The sequence below is a fragment of the Macaca mulatta genome, chromosome 16 (assembly GCF_049350105.2).
Source record: "Macaca mulatta isolate MMU2019108-1 chromosome 16, T2T-MMU8v2.0, whole genome shotgun sequence".
Classification (NCBI taxonomy): Eukaryota; Metazoa; Chordata; class Mammalia; order Primates; family Cercopithecidae; genus Macaca; species Macaca mulatta.
The window spans coordinates 62798916-62822582 of NC_133421.1; the positions used below are offsets into that span (position 1 = coordinate 62798916).

Below are 23667 nucleotides of genomic sequence, written 5' to 3' on the forward strand. Positions count from 1 at the left end.
AACTAAAGCACAGGCTGGGAGTTTGAGTGAAGATTTCTGGAACGATGACAAAGGGGAGGGGAGGGAGGGATCCCTCTGCTAGGTGTGCCATTACGAGTGGTATCAGTCAGTCAGCACCAGTGAGCTTTGAGGGAGCCTGTTCTCAGTTAAGGGGCACAGATGCCACTAGGACCAGGTCCCCAAACTGTGGATCGTGCTCTGTCACTCTGTGAGCTCAGAGACCACTTAAGCCCAGAGAGGATTGCAGACAGTGAAGGAGAGACGCCGAGGGCTTCCCTGACCACTATGCGTCAAGTAGCCCCTGCCTCCTCTCCATCGGGAGCCTGAGCTCTGAAGGCAGTCAGATCGTGCTCAAATCTTGGCCAGAGCCAGCCTTCCCCACCGATAGCACGGAGGTAATAATATCTATTGTCTGGGTTGTTAGAGGATTAATGGACTCTCCATAAATGTTAGCAATTAGTATTATAAAACATTAATAAAGCATGGCTACTGGGAGGGGTAAGTTCCGGATTTATTTTTCATTTTTGAGACAGGGTCTCGCTCTGTCACCCAGGCTGGAGTACAGTGGCACGATCATGGTTCACTGCAGCGTCAACTTCCCCAGCTCAAACGATCCTCCCACCTCAGCCTCCCGAGTAGCTGAGATACAGGTACCCACCACCACATCTGGCTAATTCTTGTATTTTTTTTGTAGAGATGGGGTTTTACCATGTTGCCCAGGCTGGTCTCCAACCCCTGAGCTCAAGCAATCTGCCCTCCTCGGCCTCCAAAGTGCTACGATTACAGGCATGAGCCACCTCGCCCAGCCAAGTCCCGGATTTCAATTCTGGCTCCATCACTCCAACGCTACAAAGTCTCTGAGACACATTTTCCCCTTCCCTCAGACATTGGGGTGTTAGGCTTGAGTGAGTCCAGGCAGCTGTCATCTGCACCTGGTCCTAAATTATCACTCTGCATTCACTCCTGCCTCTCCATCTCCTTTCTACAAGGCAGCCAGAGGTAACGATTTTATTTATTTATTTATTTATTTATTTATTTATTTTTGAGAGAGAGTCTCACTCTGTCTCCCAGGCTGGAGTGCAGTGGTATGATCTTGGTTCACTGCAATCTCTGCCTTGCAGGTTCAAGCTGATTCTCCTGCCTCAGCCTCCCGAGTAGCTGGGATTACAGGTGCGCACCACCACACCCAGTACATTTTTGTATTTTTAGTAGAGGTGAGGTTTTAACCATGTTGGCCATGCTGGTCCTGCACTCCTGGCCTCAAGTGATGATCCACCTGCTTTGGCCTTCCAAAGTGCTGGGATTACAGGTGTGAGCCACCACGCCTGTCCTACTGTATTGTATTGTGTTGTGTTGTGTTGTGTTGTGTTGTGTTGTATTGTATTGTATTGTATTGTATTGTATTGTATTGTAGACAGGGCGTCCCTCTGTCACCCACACTGGAGTGCAATGGTGCCATCATAGCTCACTGCAACTTCGAACTCCTGGCCCAAGCAATCCTCCCGCCTCAGCTTCCCCAGTAGCTGGAACTGCAGGTGCATGCCACTCTGAGATAACTTTCTTTTTATTTTCTTTTTTTTTGAGACAGAGTCTCATTCTTGTCGCCCAGGCTGGAGTGCAATGCCATGATCTCGGCTCATTGCAACCTCTGCCCCCCGGGTTCAAGTGATTCTCCTGCCTCAGCTTCCCCAGTAGCTGGGATTACAGGTGCCCACCAACATGCCCAGCTAATTTTTGTATTTTTAGTAGACACGGGGTTTCACCATGTTGGCCAGGCTGGTCTCGAGCTCCTGACCTTGTGATCTGCCCACCTCAGCCTCCCAAAGTGCTGGGATTACAGGCATGAGCCACCGCACCCAGCCCACTCTGAGACCACTTCTGAAACATGTCAGTTCATGACACTTTCTTACTTTAAACCCTCCTATTGTTTTCCATGGCACCTTCCTTACGGCAGCCCATAAGGCCTCACATGAGGAGGCTTCTGCCCACCACGCTGCACTTTCCCCTCTTCACTCTTCTTGGATTTCCTTCATTTTCCAGAACGCACTGGTTATGTCCCACCCAGGGCCTTGTGCCTGGGACCCTCAGCCACCAGCGCCCCCAAAGCCCACTCCTCACCCATAAGGTCTCCCCTCAAATGTGACCGACCCTGCTACTCCCTGCCACACCTGTTGCAGGCCTCTTTCCTGTGCGCTCCCAGCGCCTGCCTTGGTTGAGCTCAGGTGTCTGTGTTCTGTCTGCTGGCTGTCCTGGTGGCTCCCCTGCCAGACAGAGCCCCAGCCCCAAGGAGTGGATGAGCAGCGCCTCACAAGGAGTGCATCCTGGATAGGCATCTGGCGGGAGAATGAGTGCCAGCCTCCTTCCAGGCTTGCAGCGGATGGTTCCACTTGTTACTTGATCTTGAACTGTCATGAGTGCAGTGATTCTGGGAGAGGGGGTTTTTGGCTCCTCTCCCAGTTTTTGGGGAATAGGATGGCAGAGAGAAGGCAAGATCTGCTGACATTCTAAAAAGGACATAGGGATGGGCTCCGGGCAGGCTGGGGACTGGCTTTCTGTGAGTCTCAAGGGTTGCTGGGCTTCGATGGGTGGGTGACTCATGGAGGGGCATTCCCTGCAGACAGAAGGCAGGTTGCTGCCCTCTGTCTCTAAAGAGGTCTTTAGGAGAAGAAAGCGCAACTGGGGTCCCTGCAGTAACTGGAAGATTGTGGCTCCAGGACACGGTCATTACCTTCAGGGATGGAAGTGAAGTGATGCTGAGCAGGGAGAAGAGATTCAGTAACATGCCAGCCCTCAGTCACACAGAACAGCTGGAGGGGCAGCCTGGGGGACTCTTAGAACATGCTGGAACAGTGGCACAGCCTTCAGAATTCCAGGAAAGCCTGTAAAGCCCAATCAGGACCCGTGGCCCACTCCGTGGTGCTCTGTGTAGCAGGTGCTGCTTTGCTGTGGCTGTTTGCGCATATGTGTGTACATACCTAAAGCACAGAGGTGTCAAATGTATTTTGTATTGTTACTGCTTTACAGGTTTGAAAGCTGCAGCATCTAGAAAAGATGGGTTTGGTCGGGCTCGGTGGCTCACACCTGTAATCCCAGCACTTTGGAAGGCCAAGGTGGGCAGATCACTTGAGCTCAGGAGTTCAAGACCAGCCTGGGCAACATGGCGAAATCTCGTCTCTACAAAAAATACAAAAAATGTAGCCAAGTGTGGTGGCAGGCACCTGTAGTTCCAGCTACTTGGGAGGCTGAGGTGGGAGGATTACCTGAGCCCAGGGAAGTTGAGGCTATAGTGAGCTGTAATCATGCACTCCAGCCTGAGTGACAGAGGGAAACCCTGTCTAAAAAAAAAAAAAAAAAAGAAAAGAAAAGAAAGAAAGAAGGCCGGGCACGGTGGCTCAAGCCTGTAATCCCAGCACTTTGGGAGGCCGAGACAGGCGGATCACGAGGTCAGGAGATCAAGACCATCCTAGCTAACACGGTGAAACCCCGTCTCTACTAAAAAATACAAAAGACTAGCTGGGCGAGGTGGTGGGCGCCTGTAGTCCCAGCTACTTGGGAGGCTGAGGCAGGAGAATGGTGTGAACCCGGGAGGCGGAGCTTGCAGTGAGCTGAGATCCGGCCACTGCACTCCAGCCTGGGTGACAGAGCAAGACTCTGTCTCAAAAAAAAAAAAAAAAAAAAAAAAAGAAAGAAAAGATGGGTGGACCCCAACAAGGGTCATCTCACTCAAAGGGCAGGAGGCTGAGACCCAATGCAAGGGACTGCTGGAGGGCTGATGACCTCGGTTTTTGGGGTAACCACGAGCTTTGGTGTCAGGCAGAGCTGGATTCAAACTTACTGGTTTGTCTACAACTTACCAGTTGTATGACTCTGGGTAAGATGCCCAACATCTCTGAGCTTTGTCTCGCCCGAGTAGGAAGTGCTGGTAGCTACCTCACCAACGGCTGTGAGGGTTAGGCAGGGCACCTCCTAGAATGCCAAGCCAAGAGCTGTTTTTGTTTGTTTTGTTTTTGTTTTTTGAGACAGGGTCTCGCTCTCTCATCCAGGTTGGAGTGCAGTGGTGCGATCTTGGCTCACTGCAACCTCCACCTCCTGGGTTCAAGAGATTCTCATGCCTCAGCCACCCGAGTAGCTGGGATTACAGGTGTGTACACCACCCCACCTGGCTAATCCCAGGGGCCCTGTTCTGTCCTCCCCCTCATGCTCTGCCAGCTGAAGACCAATGGCTGCCAGGGATTCCCCACCTGCCACCCCACCCATCTCAGCACCTTCCAGATCCTCCAGGGTGAAGCAGAGAAATAATGAGACATCAGCCTATAGGAAGGAGATCCAGGAGAGGAAAAAGAAACAAGTTTTATTAAAGCCCCAAACACTTGGCTAGAAAAACTGAAAAGGAAAGAGAGCAGGGAGGTGGGAAGAAGAAAAAAGGACATTAAAAAAGAGAGACAGAGAAAACACAGCAACCCTTTTCCATTTAGAAATTGTCAAGTTACACCGACAGAGGTCACAGAATATCCACAGAAGCCATCACTGCTACACCAACATGGGCCCTACAGGGTGGACGGGGCAGGGTGTGGAGCTGGGGCTCACCCCAGGGGACCCCCTGGGGACCCCACTCAGAGCCTCAGGCCTGAGGCTCCTGGGGAAACAGCATATTGTGGAAGGGGCAGGAGAGAAACCCCCCATGCGAGTAACACAGCACAGTGGGCGGGGGCTGAGAGGACCAGGTACAGGGGTCCCCTGAGACATCTTAGTTTTCTCTTGGTCAAGCACACACTGATGGACAGAGCAGCGAGGCGCATGCGGCTGGGGGCACTGGCGTGCTGCAGGCTGTGAGAGGGCCAGCGGGGACGGGGGCTTGGGAAGGGAGCCGGAGCCAGTGGTGCAGGGATGATGAACACACGCACACAGAGGCACACCCACACACCTGGGTCTGCACCAGCACACACACGTGCACACACACACTCGCAGACACAGATCACATGCACCTCCATGTACGTGTCTCTGTCCACATGTACGTGGCCCACACACAAGACTCTGGCGCTAGGCATGTCTGCACACACATTACACATGTTCTCACACACAAAGCTCCTCTCACGCTAACATGCAGGTAGGCACGTGCCAATGCCCAAACAGGTTACATGCACCTATGTGCCCATGCCTTCCGCCACACACGTGCTCGGCCATTCCTGTGGGTGCAGGCCCCCTGTGTCTGCACACACGGTGCATGGGCTCACGCCAGCACACACACAGGCTGCACGCGATTCCACACGGATGCCTCCCAGCCCATAAATGTGCAGGAACCAAAGGGAAAGAAAGATGCAAATCCCACTGGACTTCACCCGAGCGGGTGGGGCGGGGCACATGGCTCCCTCCTTCTGCCCCTTCGTGGATGGACACTGTCCCCCCCACCTCCCCCACAAAGGGACATTCAACTCAGGACAATGACGGTGGGGCACACATTCCAGTCACAGGGCTGAGGGTGGGAGCTGGGGGCAAGCGAAGTAGCAAGCAGAGAGTAATGGAGTGGAGGGAGGAGGGGGCACCACTCCCCCCTCCCCTCCCAAGTCAGGGGGTCTCTGTACAGCCAAATCAAACCAGACCGTTTCACTGGGACCACAGAAGCCAGGCCGACGCGCCCGCCCCCAGCCCCCTCCCCCGCCAAAACAGTGGCCAGGGAGAGAGTGCCGTGGTTTTCTTTTCTTTTTCTTTTTTAAATATTTATATATATTTATATTACGTATATTATATATATAATATGTAAATATATTTTTAAAACAATATAAAATGTTAAGACACTTCACTTAAATGTAAAGAGTTGCCTGCAATTAAAAGTAATTGCATCATTTATGAGGTCCTTTTTTTTTTTTCTATTTTCCAGGGTTTTTTTTTTTTTTTCAGGAGGGATTTTTTTTTCCTCTTTTGTTATTTTTCAAAAAGGCTTGCTCGCCTTGTTACAAAAATGATCCAAAGCTAGAAAACAAGGATGAACCAACAAAGGCAAAAACGAAAAAAGAAATGAAGAAACACAACCCCAGTTTCCCCTCCCCCCAAACCTTCAACAGCTCCTGGCTCTCCCCAAGTGCAGCCTTTCCCCAGCCAGGCCCCAGGGGTTGGGGGGCTCTGCCTCTTGCGCAGCTCCTCCTTTCTGTGCTTGCTGGGGGGACTGATTCGAGTCCCCCTCCCCTGTGCTTGCTTCACTTTGTGCTCCAAGTGGGACACCTGCTGCCGGGGACCCCACTCCTCCTCCTCCTCTTCTCCCATCCTCTCCCTACTGGCTCCTCACTGTGCCCTCTGGGCGGCCAGGAGTGAGAACCAAAATTGGCCTCTCTCTGCCTCCCCAGGACCCGGCCAAAAGCAAGGTGGCACTGCCAACTGCCTCTGCAGGGCAGGCAGGGCATCCACAGGCCAGGGGCGCTGGCTGGACGGTCAGGCCTCAGGGACCTTCAGACATCTCACCAGGGTCACCAGAGCCCCATTGAAAAACTACTTCTCATCCTTTCCCGGAAAACCCTCAAATCGCCAAGAGGATGACTGAAGGTCAAGTCACCCCACCTCGGGGTCCCAGGTGTGTTCACTGCTCCCCATCAAGCCCCTCTCGACCCTCCCATTTCCCTCAAACCAGACCCTTCCCCCAACTGCAGGCCACAAAACCTGGTTTTCTAGGCCCCTCATTCTTCCCCACCCCACCCCCATTAAATAAGTTAATGCCATTTAAAGTGCTAAATCAGGAAACTAAAAGTACCAAATACCCGTCCGGGCCGCCCTCTCCCAAGGCAGTGTCCCCGATGTCCAGCTGTCCGTGCAACCCACCCTCCACAGCCAGCAGACCAAAGGGCTTCTGTCCTCCACTCCCCACAGGACGGCGAGGCCCAGGAGGCCAGCGCCTCCCCAGGGACGCAGACTCCATGGCCTCACACCCACCCTGAGGCCTCTCAAGCTCCGGCCTAGTCTCCAGCCTGTCCGTCTCTACTCCAGGCCCAGTGGGGTGTGAGTGGGAGGAGGCAGAGCAGCCACAGAGGAGGTCGCAGTCTTGTCCGAGCTTGGACAGGGAGTGGGGCGTCTCCAAGGCCAGTCTCCCTGCACCCCGCTCTCCAGCCTGGTATATGGGTTGGTCCGATGTCCCCGCGTTCCTCCAGGAAAGTACCGAGAAACGGGAGAGGGGTCTCCCACTGCTCCAAGTCTCCGTGGCTCAGAGTTTGTTTGGAGTATTCTTGGGAAGTGAGGGAAGGCGGGAAGGGGGTGCAGGAGCTTCGGGATGGACTGAGGGGAAAGAGTGGTGAAAGAGAAGAGGGAGAGACGTGACAGGGGCGGCCAGTGAGAGGCCAGCTGAGAACAGATCAAGGAAGGTGGTGTGTTTGGTTTTTAGTTTTACTGTTTAAAAAAAAGATAATTAAAAGTGAATCATTAAAAAAAAAACCAAAAACACCAACAGAGGATGGGTAGAGGGAGCTGAGGGCCACACCCTCCTCTGCAGGGCGCACCCCTCAGGGGGTCTGGAGAGTAGGGTGGGGTGGAGATGAAGGGAAGAGAGGGGAGAAATGGCAGGAGTAAGGGAGGGGGACAGGCAGGGCAGCGGGGTGAGGGGCTTCTAGAAGGAGATGGAAGAATTCCTTGCCCCAAAGGAAGTCAATACAGGGATAGAGGTTCTGGAAGCCGAGGGCTTTTCTGAGACTGGGCTCGAGGTCTCATTCGACCCGCTCATCTCTTTAGATGGTTTAGTGGCCTGGAACAAAAACAGGGGTCAGGGGTCAGAGAGCAGAAGGGAGCGCCTCCATGCTGGCCCCCAGCTGAAGTTTTAAAAGTGGAAAATCTCCACAAATCCAAGGAAATTAACCGCAAAAGGAAGAAGCCAGAGGGGCATCTGGAGAGAGAGGTCCCTTGAATGGGGGGGGGGGGCGGGGGCAGAAAAGGCGGGGAGGGGGCACGAGGTTGGACAAAGGGCCTAGGTGGTCAGAGCAGGAGGGCAGGCCCACAGTTACTGAGAGCAGAGAGAGAAGCAGAGAGTGACCAGAGAAGCACAGGAGAGGCCGCGCCCAGGACGGGCAGACGGGGAAGTGGGGATGGGGAAGGGTAGGGGAGGGGAGGAAGAAGAAGTGAAACGTTAGCTGGGACAGGGGCACATGCCCTGCGGGGGAGCGGGGGCAGGGTGGGGAAAGGCTCCTAGTCCCAACTGGCCTGTCATACAGCCAGAGCCCCTTCCAGCCTCATCCTGGTGGCAACAGAGGAGGGGGCTTATCCCCCCGGTGGGGAATAAACACTTCAAGCACGCCCACCTCCACCACCACCACCTGGAAATCTGGGAAGAAGGTGCTACCGCACCAGGCTCCCGCTCAGTGCAGGAAGCCCCACTGCGCACCCTGCAAGCGCTTGTCGCCCCAGTTGGTAACAGGAGGCTACTTCCTCATGACTCGTCCTGCCCTCACTGGTCAGTTCTAGTGGTCAGAACTGACCCCTCATCCTCGTCCCACCTTTGGTGTCTCCACCGGTCCTGGAGGCTTGTCCTCTGGAGCTGCGGTCTCCAAAGTGCAGTTTGAGAGCTACATGCATTACCTCATCACTTCCAGGGGACACCTTGTGGCATGCATCATGAATGCAGATTCCTGGGCTCCCCTCCAGAATCCATCTCTTGTGTGGGCTCATGCATGTGCATTTTAAGCAGGCGCCCCAGGGGCCTCTGCTGCACACTTACCTTTGAGATCCACTGGGTTAAGGCTACGCAGACCCGGGTTTCTCTCTGTAATTGTAATCACTGTCCCTCCTGGCCTTGCTTAGCTACTAGTGTGAGAACTGAATCACCCAGATTTAAAAAAGATCCAAAAGATAAGACAGGGTGCTGTGGCGAGTCACCAGAGACCACCCTGAGGTTAGGTCTGGGCAGGGTCGTTCACTTCCCTGTACTATCACCCTGCTGCTAGGGGATTTTCTCAGATGCCTTGCAGCGGAGAAACTGGAGAAGCTAGAGTCTAAAGCAAGCCCTGTCTCCAGCAGCCTGCCTGGCTCACAGTGAAGAACCAACGCTGGCTGCAATCACCATTTCTCCTTTACAGGTGCACAGATGGTTGGTTCTGCGATACACCTGGGTTTTGCTCACCACAGTGTAGTCTGTCATCTACATTTCCCTTTTATGAGAATCAAAACCAGGGCCAGGTGTGGTGGCTCACACCTGTAATCCCAGCACTTTAGGAGGCTGAGGCAGGAGGATTGTTTGAGCCCAGGAAGTCAAGACCGGCCTGGGCAACATGGCGAGACCTCATCTCTACTAAAAATAAAAATAAAATTTTAATAGCTGAGTGTGATGTTGTGTGCCAGTGGAGGCTGAGGTGGGAGGATGGCCTGAGCCCAGGAGGTGGAAGTGGCAGTGAGCCGTGATTGCACCACTGCATTCCAGCCTGGGTGACAGAATAGGCCCTGTTTTTTTTTTTTTTTTTTTTGGTTTTGTTATTTATTTATTTATTTAAGTTAAAGCGGAAGTTCCCCATTTGAGCTTTCTTTTTCTTTTCTTCCTTGCTTTTTTTTTTTTTTTTTTTTTTTTGGAGACAGATTTTTGCTCTTGTTGCCCAGGCGGGAGTGCAATGGCGCGATCTTGGCTCATAGCAACTTCTGCCTCCCGGGTTCAAGTAATTCTCCTGCCTCAGCCTCCCGAGTAGCTGAAATTACAGGCATGTGCCACCACGCCTGGCTAATTTTGTATTTTTAGTAAGATAAGGTTTCTCCATGTTGGTCAGGCTGGTTTCGAACTCCCGACCTTAGGTGATCCGCCCACCTCGGCCTCCCAAAGGGTTGGGACTACAGGCATGAGCCATCACGCCCAGCCTTGTTTGGGTTTTCTAACCCCTCTCCTCTGCTCATCCATTACTCAAGGGAGTTCTAGGGGGTCCAGGGAGGGCCCAGCCACAGGGTCGTCAGACTCACGCAGTCCTCAGCATGTGTCAGGCATAGCCCCTGCCCTCTCTGTGCCCCCAGTACCTGGGCCTGGAGACAAATTCATCTAAAGGGAACCAGAGGCTCTCTGACCATTGTGTCACTTACCTTGGGCTCAGTCCTGCCTCTCCTCTGCTCTAGCCTTTCCCATTTAAAGTTCTTTCCCCCAAAGCCAGATGGGAGAGGAGCACTGTCCAGTTTCCCCTGATATCGCTTCACACCTCACTATGTCCCCTGGCAAGGTGCTGATTCTCCCCGGCTGTCCTTTTCCCTCTGAACTGATCTTCTAGGTAAAAGCTGCTTTTTCTGCTCCTGTCCCTTCAACATTTTTCAAGAGCCTCGTTCTATTTCAAGCTTTGGTCTTTGGAACACGTCTTCCGGCACCACCACCTGGCTCCTATATTCAGGCAGGTGACGTGCCCTCACCTAGTCGAGGTCCCTCTTCTCCCCACAACAGCCAGTGCAAGACCTTTAGACATCCAGCTTCACCAGTTTATGGGGATGCCTCATCCCTGTCCCGCTTCTTCATGGAGACCACTTCTGCAAGCATGTGCTTTCTAAAATCCTCTCGGGCCATCTTCCCTCCCAGGAGACTCTGGCCACACCGTCCACAATCCACTCTCCTGAAGTTGAGGGAGCACATCCAGCTGTGCCCGGTGACCCCAGCCTGTGCCGCTAACCCTTCTCAGGTGACACAGCTGCTATCTCTGAAGATTCCTGTCATTTCCTTTCACCCATCATCCTCCCCTGCTGGTTCCAATTATGTCCAGAGAAGCAGAACTTTGTCACCTTTGTGGCAAGGCAGAAACCTCACACATGTCCAGTTTTCAGCTGGGGGAGGCATGGAGCACTGAGCTGGTCCCAGAGGGCAGCACCCTGCACACCTCCCTCTTGTCTGGGGATCAGAGCCGGCCGCCTGCTCTCGCTGGGTCCATGCTCCCCAGGCCCTTCACACTCAGACGCCCAGATGTCAAGACAAGTGTGGAACCTCTTGACTCTACAGACCTCTCTGGCTCCACCTCCAGGGCCATTCCCAGGGCCACCCTCCCTAGCCCCCACGCCCTCCTTCCTTGCTAAGCCCTGCATGGATTAGGAGAAGCTGGGCTTTCCCCAGCCCAAAGTGGGGGGTGTGGGGATCATGACAAAATCTATGGCAACTGGAGAAATTCCTTTCTCCTTGCCAGTGACTGATTTAGGAATGGGCAGTGAGATAAGAGGTGTGGTCTGTTGGGGGCTTCTGGGAACGATTCTCTGGCTTCTAAAAACAGCTGTGTGAGGCCGGGCTCAGGCCTATAATCCCAGCACTTTGGGAGGCCTAGGCGGGTAGATCACTTGACGTCAGGAGTTTGAGACCAGCCTGGCCAACACAGTGAAACCCCAACTCTACCAAAAAATACGAAAATTAACCAGGCATGGTGGCACACGCCTTTAGTCCCAGCTACTTGGGAGGCTGAGGCAGGAGGATGGCTTGAACCACAGAGGTGGAGGTTGCAGTGAGTTGAGATCACACCACTGCACTCCAGCCTGGGCGACAGCCTGGGCGACTCTATCTCAAAAAAAATTTTTAAATAAATAAATAAATAAAAACAGCTGTGTGAAGCTGGGCATGGTGGCTCATGCCTATAATCCCAGCACTTTGGGAAGCTTAGGTGGGTGGACCACCTGTAGTCAGGAGTTTGAGACCAGCCTGAGCAACGTGACGAAACCCCATCTGTACCAAAAATACACAAAATTAGTGAGGCGTGGTGGTGCCACCTGCCGTCCAGCTACTTGGAAAGCTGAGATGGGAGGATCGATTGAGCCTGGGGAGGTCAAGGCTGCAGTGAGCAGAGATTATGTCACTGCATTCCAGCCTGGGCGACAGAGTAACTGTCTCAAAAATAATAATAATAAAATAAGGCCAGGCACAGTGGTTCACGCCTGTAATCCCAGCACTTTGGGAAGCTGAGGTGCATGGATCACAAAGTCGGGAGTTCAAGATCAGCCTGGCCAACATGGTGAAACCCCATCTTTACTAAAAATACAAAAATTAGCCAGGTGCAATGGTAGGCACCAGTAATCCCAGCTACTTGGGAGACTGAAGCAGGAGAACTGCTTGAACCCAGGAGGCGGAGGTTGCAGTCAGCCGAAATCGTGCTACTGCACTCCAGCCTGCATGACAGAGTGAGACTCCGTCTCGAAAAAATATATTATTATAATAATAATAAAATAGGCCAGGTGTGGTGGCTCACACCTGTAATCCCAGCACTTTGGGAGGCTGGGGCGAGCAAATCACAAGGTCAGGAGTTCGAGAATAGCCAGAACAGCCTGACCAACATGGTGAAACCCTGTCTCTACTAAAAATACAAAAATTAGCCAGGCATGGTGGTGGGCACCTGTAATCTCAGCTACTTAGGAGGCTGAGGTAGGAGAATTGCTTGAATCCAGGAGGCAGAGGTTGCAGTGGGCCAAGGTTGCGTCATTGCACTGCAGCCTGGGTGACAGAGTAAGACTCTGTCTCAAAAAAATAAAATAAAATAAAATAATAATAATAATAATAAAATAATAAAAATGACAACGGGACCAAATGCAAAGAAACTTGGGTCCTGATATCCTCAAGCTGCTGAATTCACCAACCCTGGAGCCTCCCTGCTTCCAGCCTTCTTGGTTACAGTTACCTTTCTTTATTGTTTAAGCCATGTTGAATCAGGGTTCCTGTTCCTTGCAGCTGAAAGCATTCTCACTGACACACGTGAAGCCCAGCGTTGCTTTATTGCTCTATTCAACCTTTGTTTTTTGTTAACGTATCACCTTCTAGAATTCTCGTCACAAGCGCGATCTCATCAAGGCTTGCTCACACCCATGAGGTTATGCTCCCTGGCAGGGCAACAGAATCCAGTACTAAGACAACAGAATTTGTAGCAGGTGGACTTGGGTTTAAGTCCCAGCTCTGCCACTTTTTAACTGTGTGACCTTAATTCCATATCTTTCTGGGCCCTCATGTCCTCACCTGCAAACGGATAACAGACCTCACAGCACCAGATGCACACCAGGAGATGATGCCAACTGGGTGTAAGACCCAGCACCCAACACTCTCAGTAAACATGCAACAAATGGTAACCATTATAGCCATTGCCATTTTAACCTTTCAGATTTGCTTTGTCTGTTTCCATCTGCATTGGGCCTGATCAGTGGCAAATTCATTCGCTCATTCACTCAACAAATATTTACTGAGTGCCTACGTATGCCAAGCACTATTCTAGGTGCTGTGGGGATGCAGCCGTGACAACACAGATTTACCTTAAGGTATAAAAGTTGTAAACTTGGTACCTAACAGGTATGCTATCTGTCTTTCACTTGCCTCTCCATGCCCCAGAACCAATTATGGGGGGTCTCAGTATGTTGCCCAGGCTGGTCTCAAACTCCTGGCCTCAAGTGATCCTCCTGTCTTAGCCTCCCAAAGTGTTGGGGGGTAGAGTTCCTTCCCTTCTCTCTCCCTCCTGGGAGCTGTGTCACAGGCAGCAGCTGTGCCCTCCACAGCACAGCTCTGCTACTCCTGCCCTCTGGTACTCGCTAAACACCTGCCCCACTGCCCTTCCCCCAGGGAGTCACAGCCTCCTGCTCTGAGATGTCCATGGGTACCTTGGCATCCCTTGTTTTCTCCCTGAATCCTCTGCTGTGGTCCTTTCATTAAAGTCTCTTCATTTGGGGCTGGGCGTGGTGGCTCATGCCTGTAATTCCAGCACTTTGGGAGGTGGACCCCTTGAGGTCAGGAGTTCGAGACCAGCCTGGCCAACTTGGTGAAACTCCACCTCTACCAAAAACACAAAAATTAGCCGGGCGTGGTGACACACACTGGTAATCCCAGCTACTCAGGAGGCTGAAGCAGGAGAATCACTTGAACCCGGGAGATGGGGGTTGCTGTGAGCCGAGATCATGCCACTGGACTCCAGCCTGGGCAACAGAGCGAGACTCCATCTCAAAAAAAAAAAAAAAAAAAAAAGAGCCTCTTCGTTTGAGCCATCTGAGAAGATAAGCAGGTGTTCAGCAGATTTCTTAGCCCTAATAGAAGAGGGGGTGTCCATAGCTTCAGGTCTACACCAAGCCCTTGATCCTTGCATGCCTGGGAACCTGGCTCCTGTTCCTCCCTGGGATCCTAAGCACAACATTCACAGGCTTCCCCTCAGTCACTTCCTCTGACTACTCTGTGGGGTCATGCACTGCTGCAATGCACCTCCATCTTAGAACTTTCTTACTCCCAATTTCTGTGTCCCTGATCCCGGCACTTCTAGTCTGCTCTACCTCAACATTGTCAAAGACAGCTTAGACTCACGGGACGAGGGAAAGGCCTTGGGCGCTGCCCCTCTCCCTCCCCCTGCCCACCGCCGTAAAGCTCACCGTGGTTTTCTTTTTTTTTTTTTTTTTGAGACTGAGTCTGGCTCTGTCGCCGTGGTTTTCTTTTTTTTTTTTTTTTTGAGACTGAGTCTGGCTCTGTCGCCCAGGCTGGAGTGCAGTGGCCGGATCTCAGCTCACTGCAAGCTCCGCCTCCCGGGTTTACGCCATTCTCCTGCCTCAGCCTCCGGAGTAGCTGGGACCACAGGCGCCCGCCACCTCGCCCGGCTAGTTTTTTGTATTTTTTAGTAGAGACGGGGTTTCACCGTGTTAGCCAGGATGGTCTCGATCTCCTGACCTTGTGATCCGCCCGTCTCAGCCTCCCAAAGTGCTGGGATTACAGGCTTGAGCCACCGTGCCCGGCTTCACCGTGGTTTTCTAAGCTCTCACCTGTACCTGGCATTATGTGAGCTCAGGACCAGGTTGGGTACTTCTGTCCCCATTGTACAGGCAAAAGAAGGGCCTGAGAGGACAGAGGGCTTTGACCAAGCCCACAGGCTGAGCTGGTGTGAAGCATGTCCCACCAGTGACCCGCGTGGCTGGAGCACACCGAGGGTGTGGGGTGGAGGGGCAGGGTGAGCTGAGGCTACTGTGAAGGGCCCTGGGTCGTACATGAAGGATTTGGTTTTATCATCCACCAGGGGCCGGGGCAGGGATTTTAAGCTGGAAGGGGTGTGTGTGTGTGTATGTGTGAGAGACACACACAGAGACAATCAAATCAGCATTTTACAAAGTTCCCTCCCCACTCCCAGGTCTTGGGAAATCAGTTACAGGTGACAGAAGTCGCAAGGAGCTCTTAGAAGACCATGCATGCTGGTAATGAGACAGCGATGGTTTTCCCCTGGTTCTCTATACTTCACTGTTGAAAATTTCCACAGGGAGGCCGGGTGCGGCGGCTCACACCTGTAATCCCAGCAGTTTGGGAGGCTGAGGCGGGCGGATCACGAGGTCAGGAATTTGAGACCAGCCTGGCCAACACAGTGAAACCCCATCTCTACTAAAAATACAAAAATTTAGCTGGGCGTGGCGGTGGGTGCCTGTAATCCCAGCTACTCGGGAGACTGAGACAGGAGAATCGCTTGAACCCAGGAAGGAGAGGTTGCAGTGAGCCGAGATCGCGCCATTGCACTCCAGCCTGGGTGACAGTGAGAGACTCTGTCTCAAAAAATAAATAAATAAAATAAAATAAAATAAAATTTCCACCAGGAAACATGTATTACTTTACCAGAAAGAAGCCATGTTTGTAAGAAAGGCTACTGGAGCACTGGAAGTGAGACAGGGACACAAAGGGGCTTGGGAAGGCTGGGTGTGGGCGACCCTTCCTGAGGGGGACAGCAGCTGGGGCAGCCTAGTACAGGCTGGGGTGGCAGGATCGGGGGAGCATTGTGTCTGGATGCACACTTGCGAGGAGCCTGGGGACGCCCGGGGAAGCGTGTGTGGGTGACTGGAGCTCAGAATGGAGATGCGGGTGGGGGCAGGGACTAAGCAGTGCCTGGTGCCTGAGGAGAGGAAGGCATGGTGTGAGAAGAGGCTGAGGAGTGTGGCACAGGAAAGGGAAGCGGCAGGCAAAGGAGAATCGCCCAGGCAGGGTGCAATGGCTCACGCCTATAATCCCAGCACTTTGGGAGGCCAAGGTGGGAGGATCACCTGAGCTCAGGAGTTTGAGACCAGCCTGGCCAACATGGTGAAACCCCGTCTGTACTAAAAATACAAAAATTAGCTAGTGTGGTTAGGTAGCCTGTAGTCCCAGCTGCTTGGGAGGCTGAGGCACAAGAATCACTTGAACCCAGGAGGCGGAGGCTGCAGTGAGCAGAGATCACACCATTGGACTCCAGCCTGGGTGACAGAGCAAGACTCCGTCTCAAAAAAGAGAGAGTTGCCCAGAAAGGAGCCCGGAGGCTGGAGAGAGGATTCTGTGGAACAGAGGGTCTGCACAGCCCTATGCAGGTGTGGGGGGTCTACAAGGCCACATGCTGCAGAGCAGTGGGGGAGCGGGGTGGAAAGAGCCCATGTGGACGCCACTGGAGACCCAGGCAAGCCCGGAGATGGAGTGGAGGCTGAGCCATAAAGGCATGAGGCTGACACCACAGCCGAGGAGCTGGGCTCTGGGGAGCGAGGAACTAGGGTGAGAAACAGTGGAGCATAATTAGAGCCAAGGGAGGGGCCTGCTGGAGAGGCTGAAGCACTTTGTGGTGGGGAGGGAGGCAGTCTGGACTTGTGTCCTGCCCCCCACTTACCAGCCATGTGGCCTTGGGTTAAGCCTCAGTTTCCCCACCTACCATAGGGGGGTAAAAGACCTTCCTCAGTGTGGTGAGTGTGAGATGAGATAATGCGTGTGCCTGGCCCCAGTGAAAGCTCTGTCAATGTCAGCTGCTCTGCTAGGCACCCAGGAGGGTCCAGCCTGGACAGGACAAGGGGAACTCATCCCTGGCAGTGGCAGGAAAAAGAACAGGAAGTGAGGCTCACAGAATGTCTGGGAGCCATGAGGAGGCAGTTGGGGAGCTGTGGATAGGCTGCGAGGGGCCGGAGGGATGCTTTTTGAGAGATTCTCCTGGGAGCCAGTAGGGAGGCAGGGCCTTGGGTGTCCAGGGCCTGGGTCCCTCGGTCCCAATCCTGGCTGTGATGCCACCTTGCTGTGCACCTTTGGGAGGCCCCTCTCCTTCTCTGAGCTGTCCCCTCATCTGAAAAAGAGATGGACTCACCCACCTGTAACCTCTTGCCTCTGAGTCTAGAACCTTCTCTAACATCTTGCCTCTGAGTCTAGAACCTTCTTTAAGTGAGAGCATCTGGACACATCACAGCCCCCACCCTCACACCCAGAACGGGCCTGTCATACGGGAGCTGCTCATAAATATTCACTGAATCAAACGAGCGCACTAAGGGTCTCTCACAATATCTAGGTCCAGGAGCCACCCTGCAGCCTCTGACCAGGCCACATGGGCAATAAACACCCACGGGTGAGGTGTGTCCACGCTCCACACAGCCCCCGCGCCTGCTCATTAGATCTGAAAGAGATTGCGGCACCCCTGCAATTCCTGCTGCAGCCCTACCCTTTCCGAGGGCCAAAGTGCCTCACCCTGTCCCCACCCCACCTTGCAAAGACAGGAGGTGACTCCACTGAAACCCAAACACAAGGCTGAAAAGCAGATGCAAAGTTGGCTTCTCCCTTGGTTAGGGGTGGCCTAAGAGCTAAGAGGGAGGCTGAGGTGAGAGTGGGGCCCTGAATAGCAGGTGGAGCCCTGGGAAGAGGGATAGGAAAGCAGAGAGAGAAACAGAATGGCAGGAAGCAGGGGGCCGCAAAATCCCCCTTCTGCACCCCAGGGTAGGCCAGGGACCCAGACGTTGGGGCTGCTGGAGTCACAAACCCGCTCCCTCGCCCCTCCTCCAGGAGCCAGCGGTGGCAGCTGGAGACGAGTCTTCTCTGTCTGAGTGAGGGAACACCTGAGAAGGGAGGTGCCTGGTTGAGAACTCATGTGCTAACCCAGATCCAAAGCTCCGGGATCGGGAGGAGGAGGGAGAAGGCTCAGGGGGTGGGTGGGGCAGTCCTGGCAGGGAAGTCTGTCTGGGCAGAGGTTGGGAAAGCTGGTCACGGGAGCAGGGGCAGGAGATGCCCAGCTGGGCAGGGGCACGGCATGCAGCAGAGCGGGCCTGGGTGGCCCCCACGGTCCCTGCCCTCACCTGCTGCTGGGCCTGGATCCGCATGTACTCGGCCCTCTGCTTGCCATGTTTGCTTTTGTCGGGGCTGCCCACCTGGCCCTGGGCAGCCTTCAGCCGAGAGGCCCCCGGAGTCACCACCTTCATGGGCGGTACGCTGCCTCCGCCACTCTGCAAGAAGAGGAACAGGGTTGCAGTTGCCGGGTGCACGTGGGGTGAATCACACAGGAACCCTAGCACTGGGTGGGGTTTCGGGGCTAGGACCTCCCCAGTGGGACCTTTTGAGACCTGGAGACCCCTCTCTGGCTCCACATCCCAGTCCAGAACCCAGGTCTACTCTCTGAGTCCCCACTGATGGTCTCCCTGCAGCAGACGGATGGGGCCCCAGTCAGGTTCCCAACAGCTCTTGAGGGAGAGCTCTTCAGTGGCTTCCCTGAGTAGCCCAGAGGCAGGTGATGTCCTCCTTGGGGAGCCTCTGCTAAAGTGAGGGTCCCCAGCAGCAACCCCACTCCCGGCAAGGGGCACCATCTGGACCTGGGTGCCGGCGAGGGGCTCTCTATAATGGCACACAGAGCAGAGAGGCAGCCCCAGGCCCACATTCTCCTCCTAAGGGGAGGATAGAGGTGAGGTCTCCCTAGGGATGGGCAAGCTTGGCTCCCATGAACCTCCCCAAGTACCAGGCCTGCCCACGGGGCACTGGGGATCCAGAGGCGCAAGCAGAGAGATGACAGAGACAGAGAGTCAGAGACAGGAGGGGGAGGGGAGCGTGGAGAGGGAAGGTGGGGAGAGAACTTTATTTGTTGGTTTACAGATACGGAGCAGAAGGGGAGAGGCCCTGGTTCTTGCCAAGGCTGGGGATTGGCCGACCCCTGGGTAGGCCGGCTTCCCGGCCTCCCTCGGACTCTGCCTGCAAACCCTGCTCTGACACCAGGCTCCCAGGAGAGTGATAAGAGCTGAGAGAAGGCTGGTGGGAGGAGGGGGCTGGCCTGGCATTCCTGCTGCCCCCTACTCCGTCCAACTCTGGAAATGGAGGAGGAAGGCAGCAGGGAAGGATGAAGAGGGGGCAGCCACCTGGGGGCCGAGGGGTAGGGGTGGGGGGCTGCCAGGGGACCCCACGGCAGGGCCTGTGCCCATGTTGCTCAGGGTGGCTTCCAGCTCCCGGAGCGTCTCCTCCAGGCTGTCCATCCGCTGGGCAGTGGTGCCCCACGTGGCGCAGCCTGAGTTGGCAGTAGCCTGGCCCTGGTGCTCCCTACTGCAGCTTTGGGCATCGTGTCCAGAGTCCTTGAGGATCTCCTCTGGGTAGGTGTCAGCAGTAGAGGTCTCCGGAGTCCCATCCTGGGCTGGTCCCTGAGGACAGGGTACCCTGGCTCCTCCATCCTCTAGGCTGCAGCCTCCTCTGCCCAGTCTCTTCAGAGCTGCCCCCTCCTTCCAGGGCATGAAGCTGCTCCTCAGCCCAGGAGTCTCTCCCACTACCCCTGGCGGGACCTGTGGGCCATCCCAGCCCCTCCCGCTGTCAGCCAGGGTCCGTGGTCTTGGGGTGGGAGCTGTCCTGGGTCCCAGTTCCTCAAGTCTGGCCTCTGGCGGGCTAGGAGGGCTGGGGGCACACTCTGTCAAGATGATCCTTGGGACGCAGAAAGCCCTGGGACCTGGGGCAGCCTGCGGGGAGAAGGAAGATGAGGAAGAGTATGATTCCTACAACCAAACCCCAAGCTAAAATGGGGGTTACAGTTAGGTGAGCCTAGCCGCTTTCTTTTACAGATGGGGAAACTGAGGCAGGGAGGGTCCTGACAGAGGCTACCCAGTAAATTGGAGGCAAAATTGGGACCAGAATTCAGGTCTTTCCCATCATACCCCACGGCCTCCTACTTTCCAGTAAAGGTGCCAGTTTGGCCAGGGCAGGCACACGTTTATTTCACACCACCCATGTGAGCCTCCGGGAGCCGGTCTCAGGGTTGCTCCCATGAGTGTGCCCATCTGTGCAATGACTCCACAACAAGGTGGGGCCGGTGGAGGATGAAGCGAGCTCGCGGGGCATGTTGTGAGTGCTTCATAAATATTAGTTATTTGTTGAAATGAATGGAATGATGGAAACCTTCGGCCCCGTGTGGGCAGAGACCACATGTCAGCCTCTGGCATCTCAAACCAGAGACTTCTGGCCAACCCTAGCTTTGTGTGCTCTCCCCAAGAGCTTCACAGCTGGAAGGGGTGGGGCTTGCCCCCTGCCAAATCCTCTGCTGCACACACACTCGGGCAAAGCTCCCTTGGGTACCTGCTCCGGTGCCAGCATCCCTGGCCCTGGCCTTGGTGAGGGCACAGAGGGAAGCCCCAAGTACCATTCCCCGACGTGAGTGAATCCTGGTCTAACTCTGAGCACCAGGCTTGTGCCAGGTGCCATCACATCCTTCCTCACCTTCAGTGCCTACCTTAACCCGTGAAGTGACTGCTGCTCTCACCAGGGCGAGGGAGGTTACATGCTTCACCCAAGGCCACCCACAGCTAGTTAGTGGCAGAGCCTGGATTTGAACCCAGATAGTCTGACTCCAAGGCCAGTGCTCCTTCCACTAAAGGGAGCCGTGGGGAGACGGGAGGGGGCAGCAGGGACCCCCAACCACCCCCTCCCAAAGGAACCCACCCAGCCTTGCCACCTGCTTACCTGGAAGCGGGGGGTGCTGACTGGGGAGGCAGAGAGGGCGACCTCATGCTCGCCCGGCTCCACAGCCCGATGCTGCCGCAGGATGCAGAGGGTCAGCCAGGGGCAAAAGGCCTTGTCCACTGGGCCCCTGAGGATGGGCTCCCAGAGCCAGAAAGGGGCAGGGCTTGGATGGGAGGGGCCAAAGTGCCAAGGGCACGGCCAGTCCAGGAGGCGCCCCTTCCATAGAGCTCGTCCTAGAGGTTCCTCACACTGCTCTGTGCCCATCCCCTGCCCAGCAGAAGGCACTGCCCACTATCTGATGTCCCTCTGCTCCTCCCCTACCAGGAAACCAAAGCACCACCAGGCCTCCAGCCAGGCCAGAAATCAGGTGGCCATCAGCACTGAGCCCGCTGTGCGGCAGGGAGCCCCAGACAGGCAATGTGCGCACATGGGAGGCTCTCCTTCCCCAGAGCGGAGCCCCCCTGCCTTAACCTGACCTGGCAGCGAGAGAGATTCCCAGACCTTCCCCCTCCCCTCCTCCCCAAACACAGTCCCCAGGGGTGGGGTGCAGACAGCAGGTTCACCCCCAAATTCCCAGGAAAGAATAAAGAGGAAATAAGTGCAGCAGGACAGCAGCAAGGACTGAAGTTAGAGAGGAGGAAGAACTTCCCAATGCCAAAAGAACCAGCAGCCAAGGAATGGCACGGCTTTCTTCCATCCCAGGCTCTCTGTCCAAGAGAGCAACGTGGGCCATGGGCTGGTGAGGCTGTAGAAGAGCCTACCCCTGTGGCGTCCTGGCCCCCAGCGCAAGGCATAGATTCTAGTGGGAAAAATAGAGCCCTCCCTGGCACAGGCAGCAGAGCAGCGAAGATGGAGGTGGGGGCTAGGCAAGGGCTCAGGACAAGGTCAGATTTTGAGTTGGACCCAAAGTCATCCTGTGAGCAAGATCCAAACTCCAATCTTGGTCCAAGACCACACTCAGCCTTCAGGCCAGACCTAAGCTCAGACTGCGAACCAGAACAAAATACTCAGGCTTCCATCAGCAAGCCCGTGAGAAAATGCAGACCATTTTCTCAAGGGGCCACCAGACACCCAGGCTGCTGGAGTCTGGGGGAGCCCCCCAGCAGGCAGCAGGGAGGAAGGGTTATGCGCCTGTCCTTGGAGTGGGGGAGGGGTGAGTCCACGTGTAACGCTGTGGCAGTGGCTGTGGCGGTGGCGGGACTCGGGACGGTGACTGGCGTTTTAGCGGGTTAGCGTGGGAGGTGAGGAGAGGAAGCTGTGGGGGCACAGGCAGAGAGAGAGCTGGGAGAAGTGGGAGCAGCCCCGTTACCTTCCGTGTAGGGCCTGGGGCTGAGCCCCCGGGGGGCCCCAGGTCCTGGGGGGACAGCAAGGTGGGGATCAGCTGGCGGCGGGGCGTGGGGGGAAGGGAAGACACTGAGGTTCTCTCAAACACCTGGGGAGCAGAAGGTGGGGGCAGGTTTGGAGGAGGGGATACCAGGGAGGACGGGGGTGCTGGCCTGTGGCCTCGGCATCCTTGAGGAGTGTGGCCTGGGATGGCGTCGGCCCCCAGCCTCACCCCATGGTCCCTTGCCATGGCCGCCGGCCCTCTCTGCCCTCATCTGGTCACCTCCAGAGGCCCCGCACTGGGGCTGGGGGTGGCTGAGAACGCTTAAGTGTGGTGACTGACACCGCTGGGAGAGTCGAGGCATGGGGCATGAGAGTCTCAGAGTTCTGTCCTCAGAATACTCAAGTATGGGGTCTCAAGCATGAGCTGATCTCGGAACACTCGGGGATGGGGGTCTCCAAACTTGGTGATCTCCGAATCTTAGGATATGGGGTTTTCAGAGTGCAGGAGGTCTGGGGATACTTGGGGGGACTCAGAGACTACAATTAAAAGACTCAAATCTGTAAGGAGAGAAGACTTTAGACCCCCACCCCTCATTTCACAGTGGAGAAGAAATGGAGGCAAAAGCCTGAGGTCTGAACAGCCAGCACTCCACAGGGAGCCCGAGAGCCCATCTTCTGTCTCATCCTGTCACCTGGCCTGGGGGCAGCCTGGCAGGGAAGGGGGCCTGGCTGAGACCTTGGGGGCCAGGTGTGCCCTGACCTACCTCTAGCTCTGCAATGATGCGATCCTCGTCATCCTCGTCCTTGATGGCCGAGGCCATGATGGGTGGTGTGGAGGCCGGGCGGGCCACCTCCGACACAGCCCGGCGCAGCTTCACCTGGGGCTTCTGCACCTCCAACTCCTCGGACTCGGCCTTCTGCAAAGCCCGGGACCCCTGTCAAGGCCAGGCTCTGCCCGGCTTCAGCACCAGCTCACCTCCCAGGCCCCATGGTGTCCCTCAACGGACAGGGGCCTAGCATGGAATTAAGGCAAATACACATATCCGGAATCCCAAACTAGCAGGACAAAGTTGCCACCGGCTACCCCCTCCTTCCTTCCATGTTCTCTGAGAAAGGGGTCTCTTTCCCACCCCAGAGGGTCTCCAGAAGTCATCTGAGGATTCATCCTAACTCAGTCCCCCGGCCCTCTGTCTGAGGTGGGAGTGGTACCTTGATGAAGGCCGAGTCCTTCTTGCTGGTGACCACCACCTCTCCAGTGCGTGTGGTGGTCAGGCCGTGGGAGGAGGGGAAGCTCCGGCGGGGAGGGGGCGGCGGGGGTGACTTGGAGGGCTTCTCTGTGCGGTATCGGGGCACTGTCAACTCATCTGCAGGCACCAAGGGGCCGGGGGTCAGCGGGCCTGCAACCCTGGAGTCAGTGCACTACATTTAACTTGAAGGGGATAAACCTTGCTTCCTCCTCCAGGGAGGACCTGGAGGAAGTGAGAAGAAAGCCTGGGGGCAAGAACACAGGGCCCCCTCCTTCTCTTATCTCCTCCTGCACGCCAGCCCCAAGCCCTGTCCCTCTCCTGACAGCACTCTTGCTACTCCAAGTGTGGTCTGTGGACCAGCAGTACTGGCAGCGCCTGGAAGCTTGTCAGAACTGCAGCTCAGGCCCCACTCCTGGGCTGCTAAATCAGGATCTGGTTGAACAGATCCTGGGGTGATGGACGCACATTCAAGTTAGAGAGGCGCTGCTCTAACGA

At 55.2% G+C, this 23667-nt stretch overlaps 1 protein-coding gene across 50 annotated transcripts in view; it reads right to left on the bottom strand.

The window, feature by feature from the left end:
• Positions 1–7350: 7350 nt before the first annotated feature.
• Positions 7351–23667, bottom strand: part of SRCIN1 (SRC kinase signaling inhibitor 1) — a 73585-nt gene continuing 57268 nt past the window's right edge. For 23 of the 50 annotated variants that reach the window (XM_077971409.1, XM_077971398.1, XM_077971401.1 and 20 more), the window contains 4 exons: positions 23135–23289; positions 22690–22842; positions 17971–18117; positions 7351–7723 (listed from right to left, as the gene is read on the bottom strand). In XM_077971409.1, coding sequence (XP_077827535.1) covers positions 7589–7723; positions 17971–18117; positions 22690–22842; positions 23135–23289 — 590 coding nt within the window. In that variant the 3' untranslated portion in view covers positions 7351–7588. Of the gene's footprint in view, positions 7979–17657; positions 17734–17970; positions 18118–21908; positions 22032–22689; positions 22843–23134; positions 23290–23667 lie in introns of all 50 variants that reach the window. The other 27 variants (XM_077971412.1, XM_077971411.1, XM_077971410.1 and 24 more) reach the window with 3 other exon arrangements.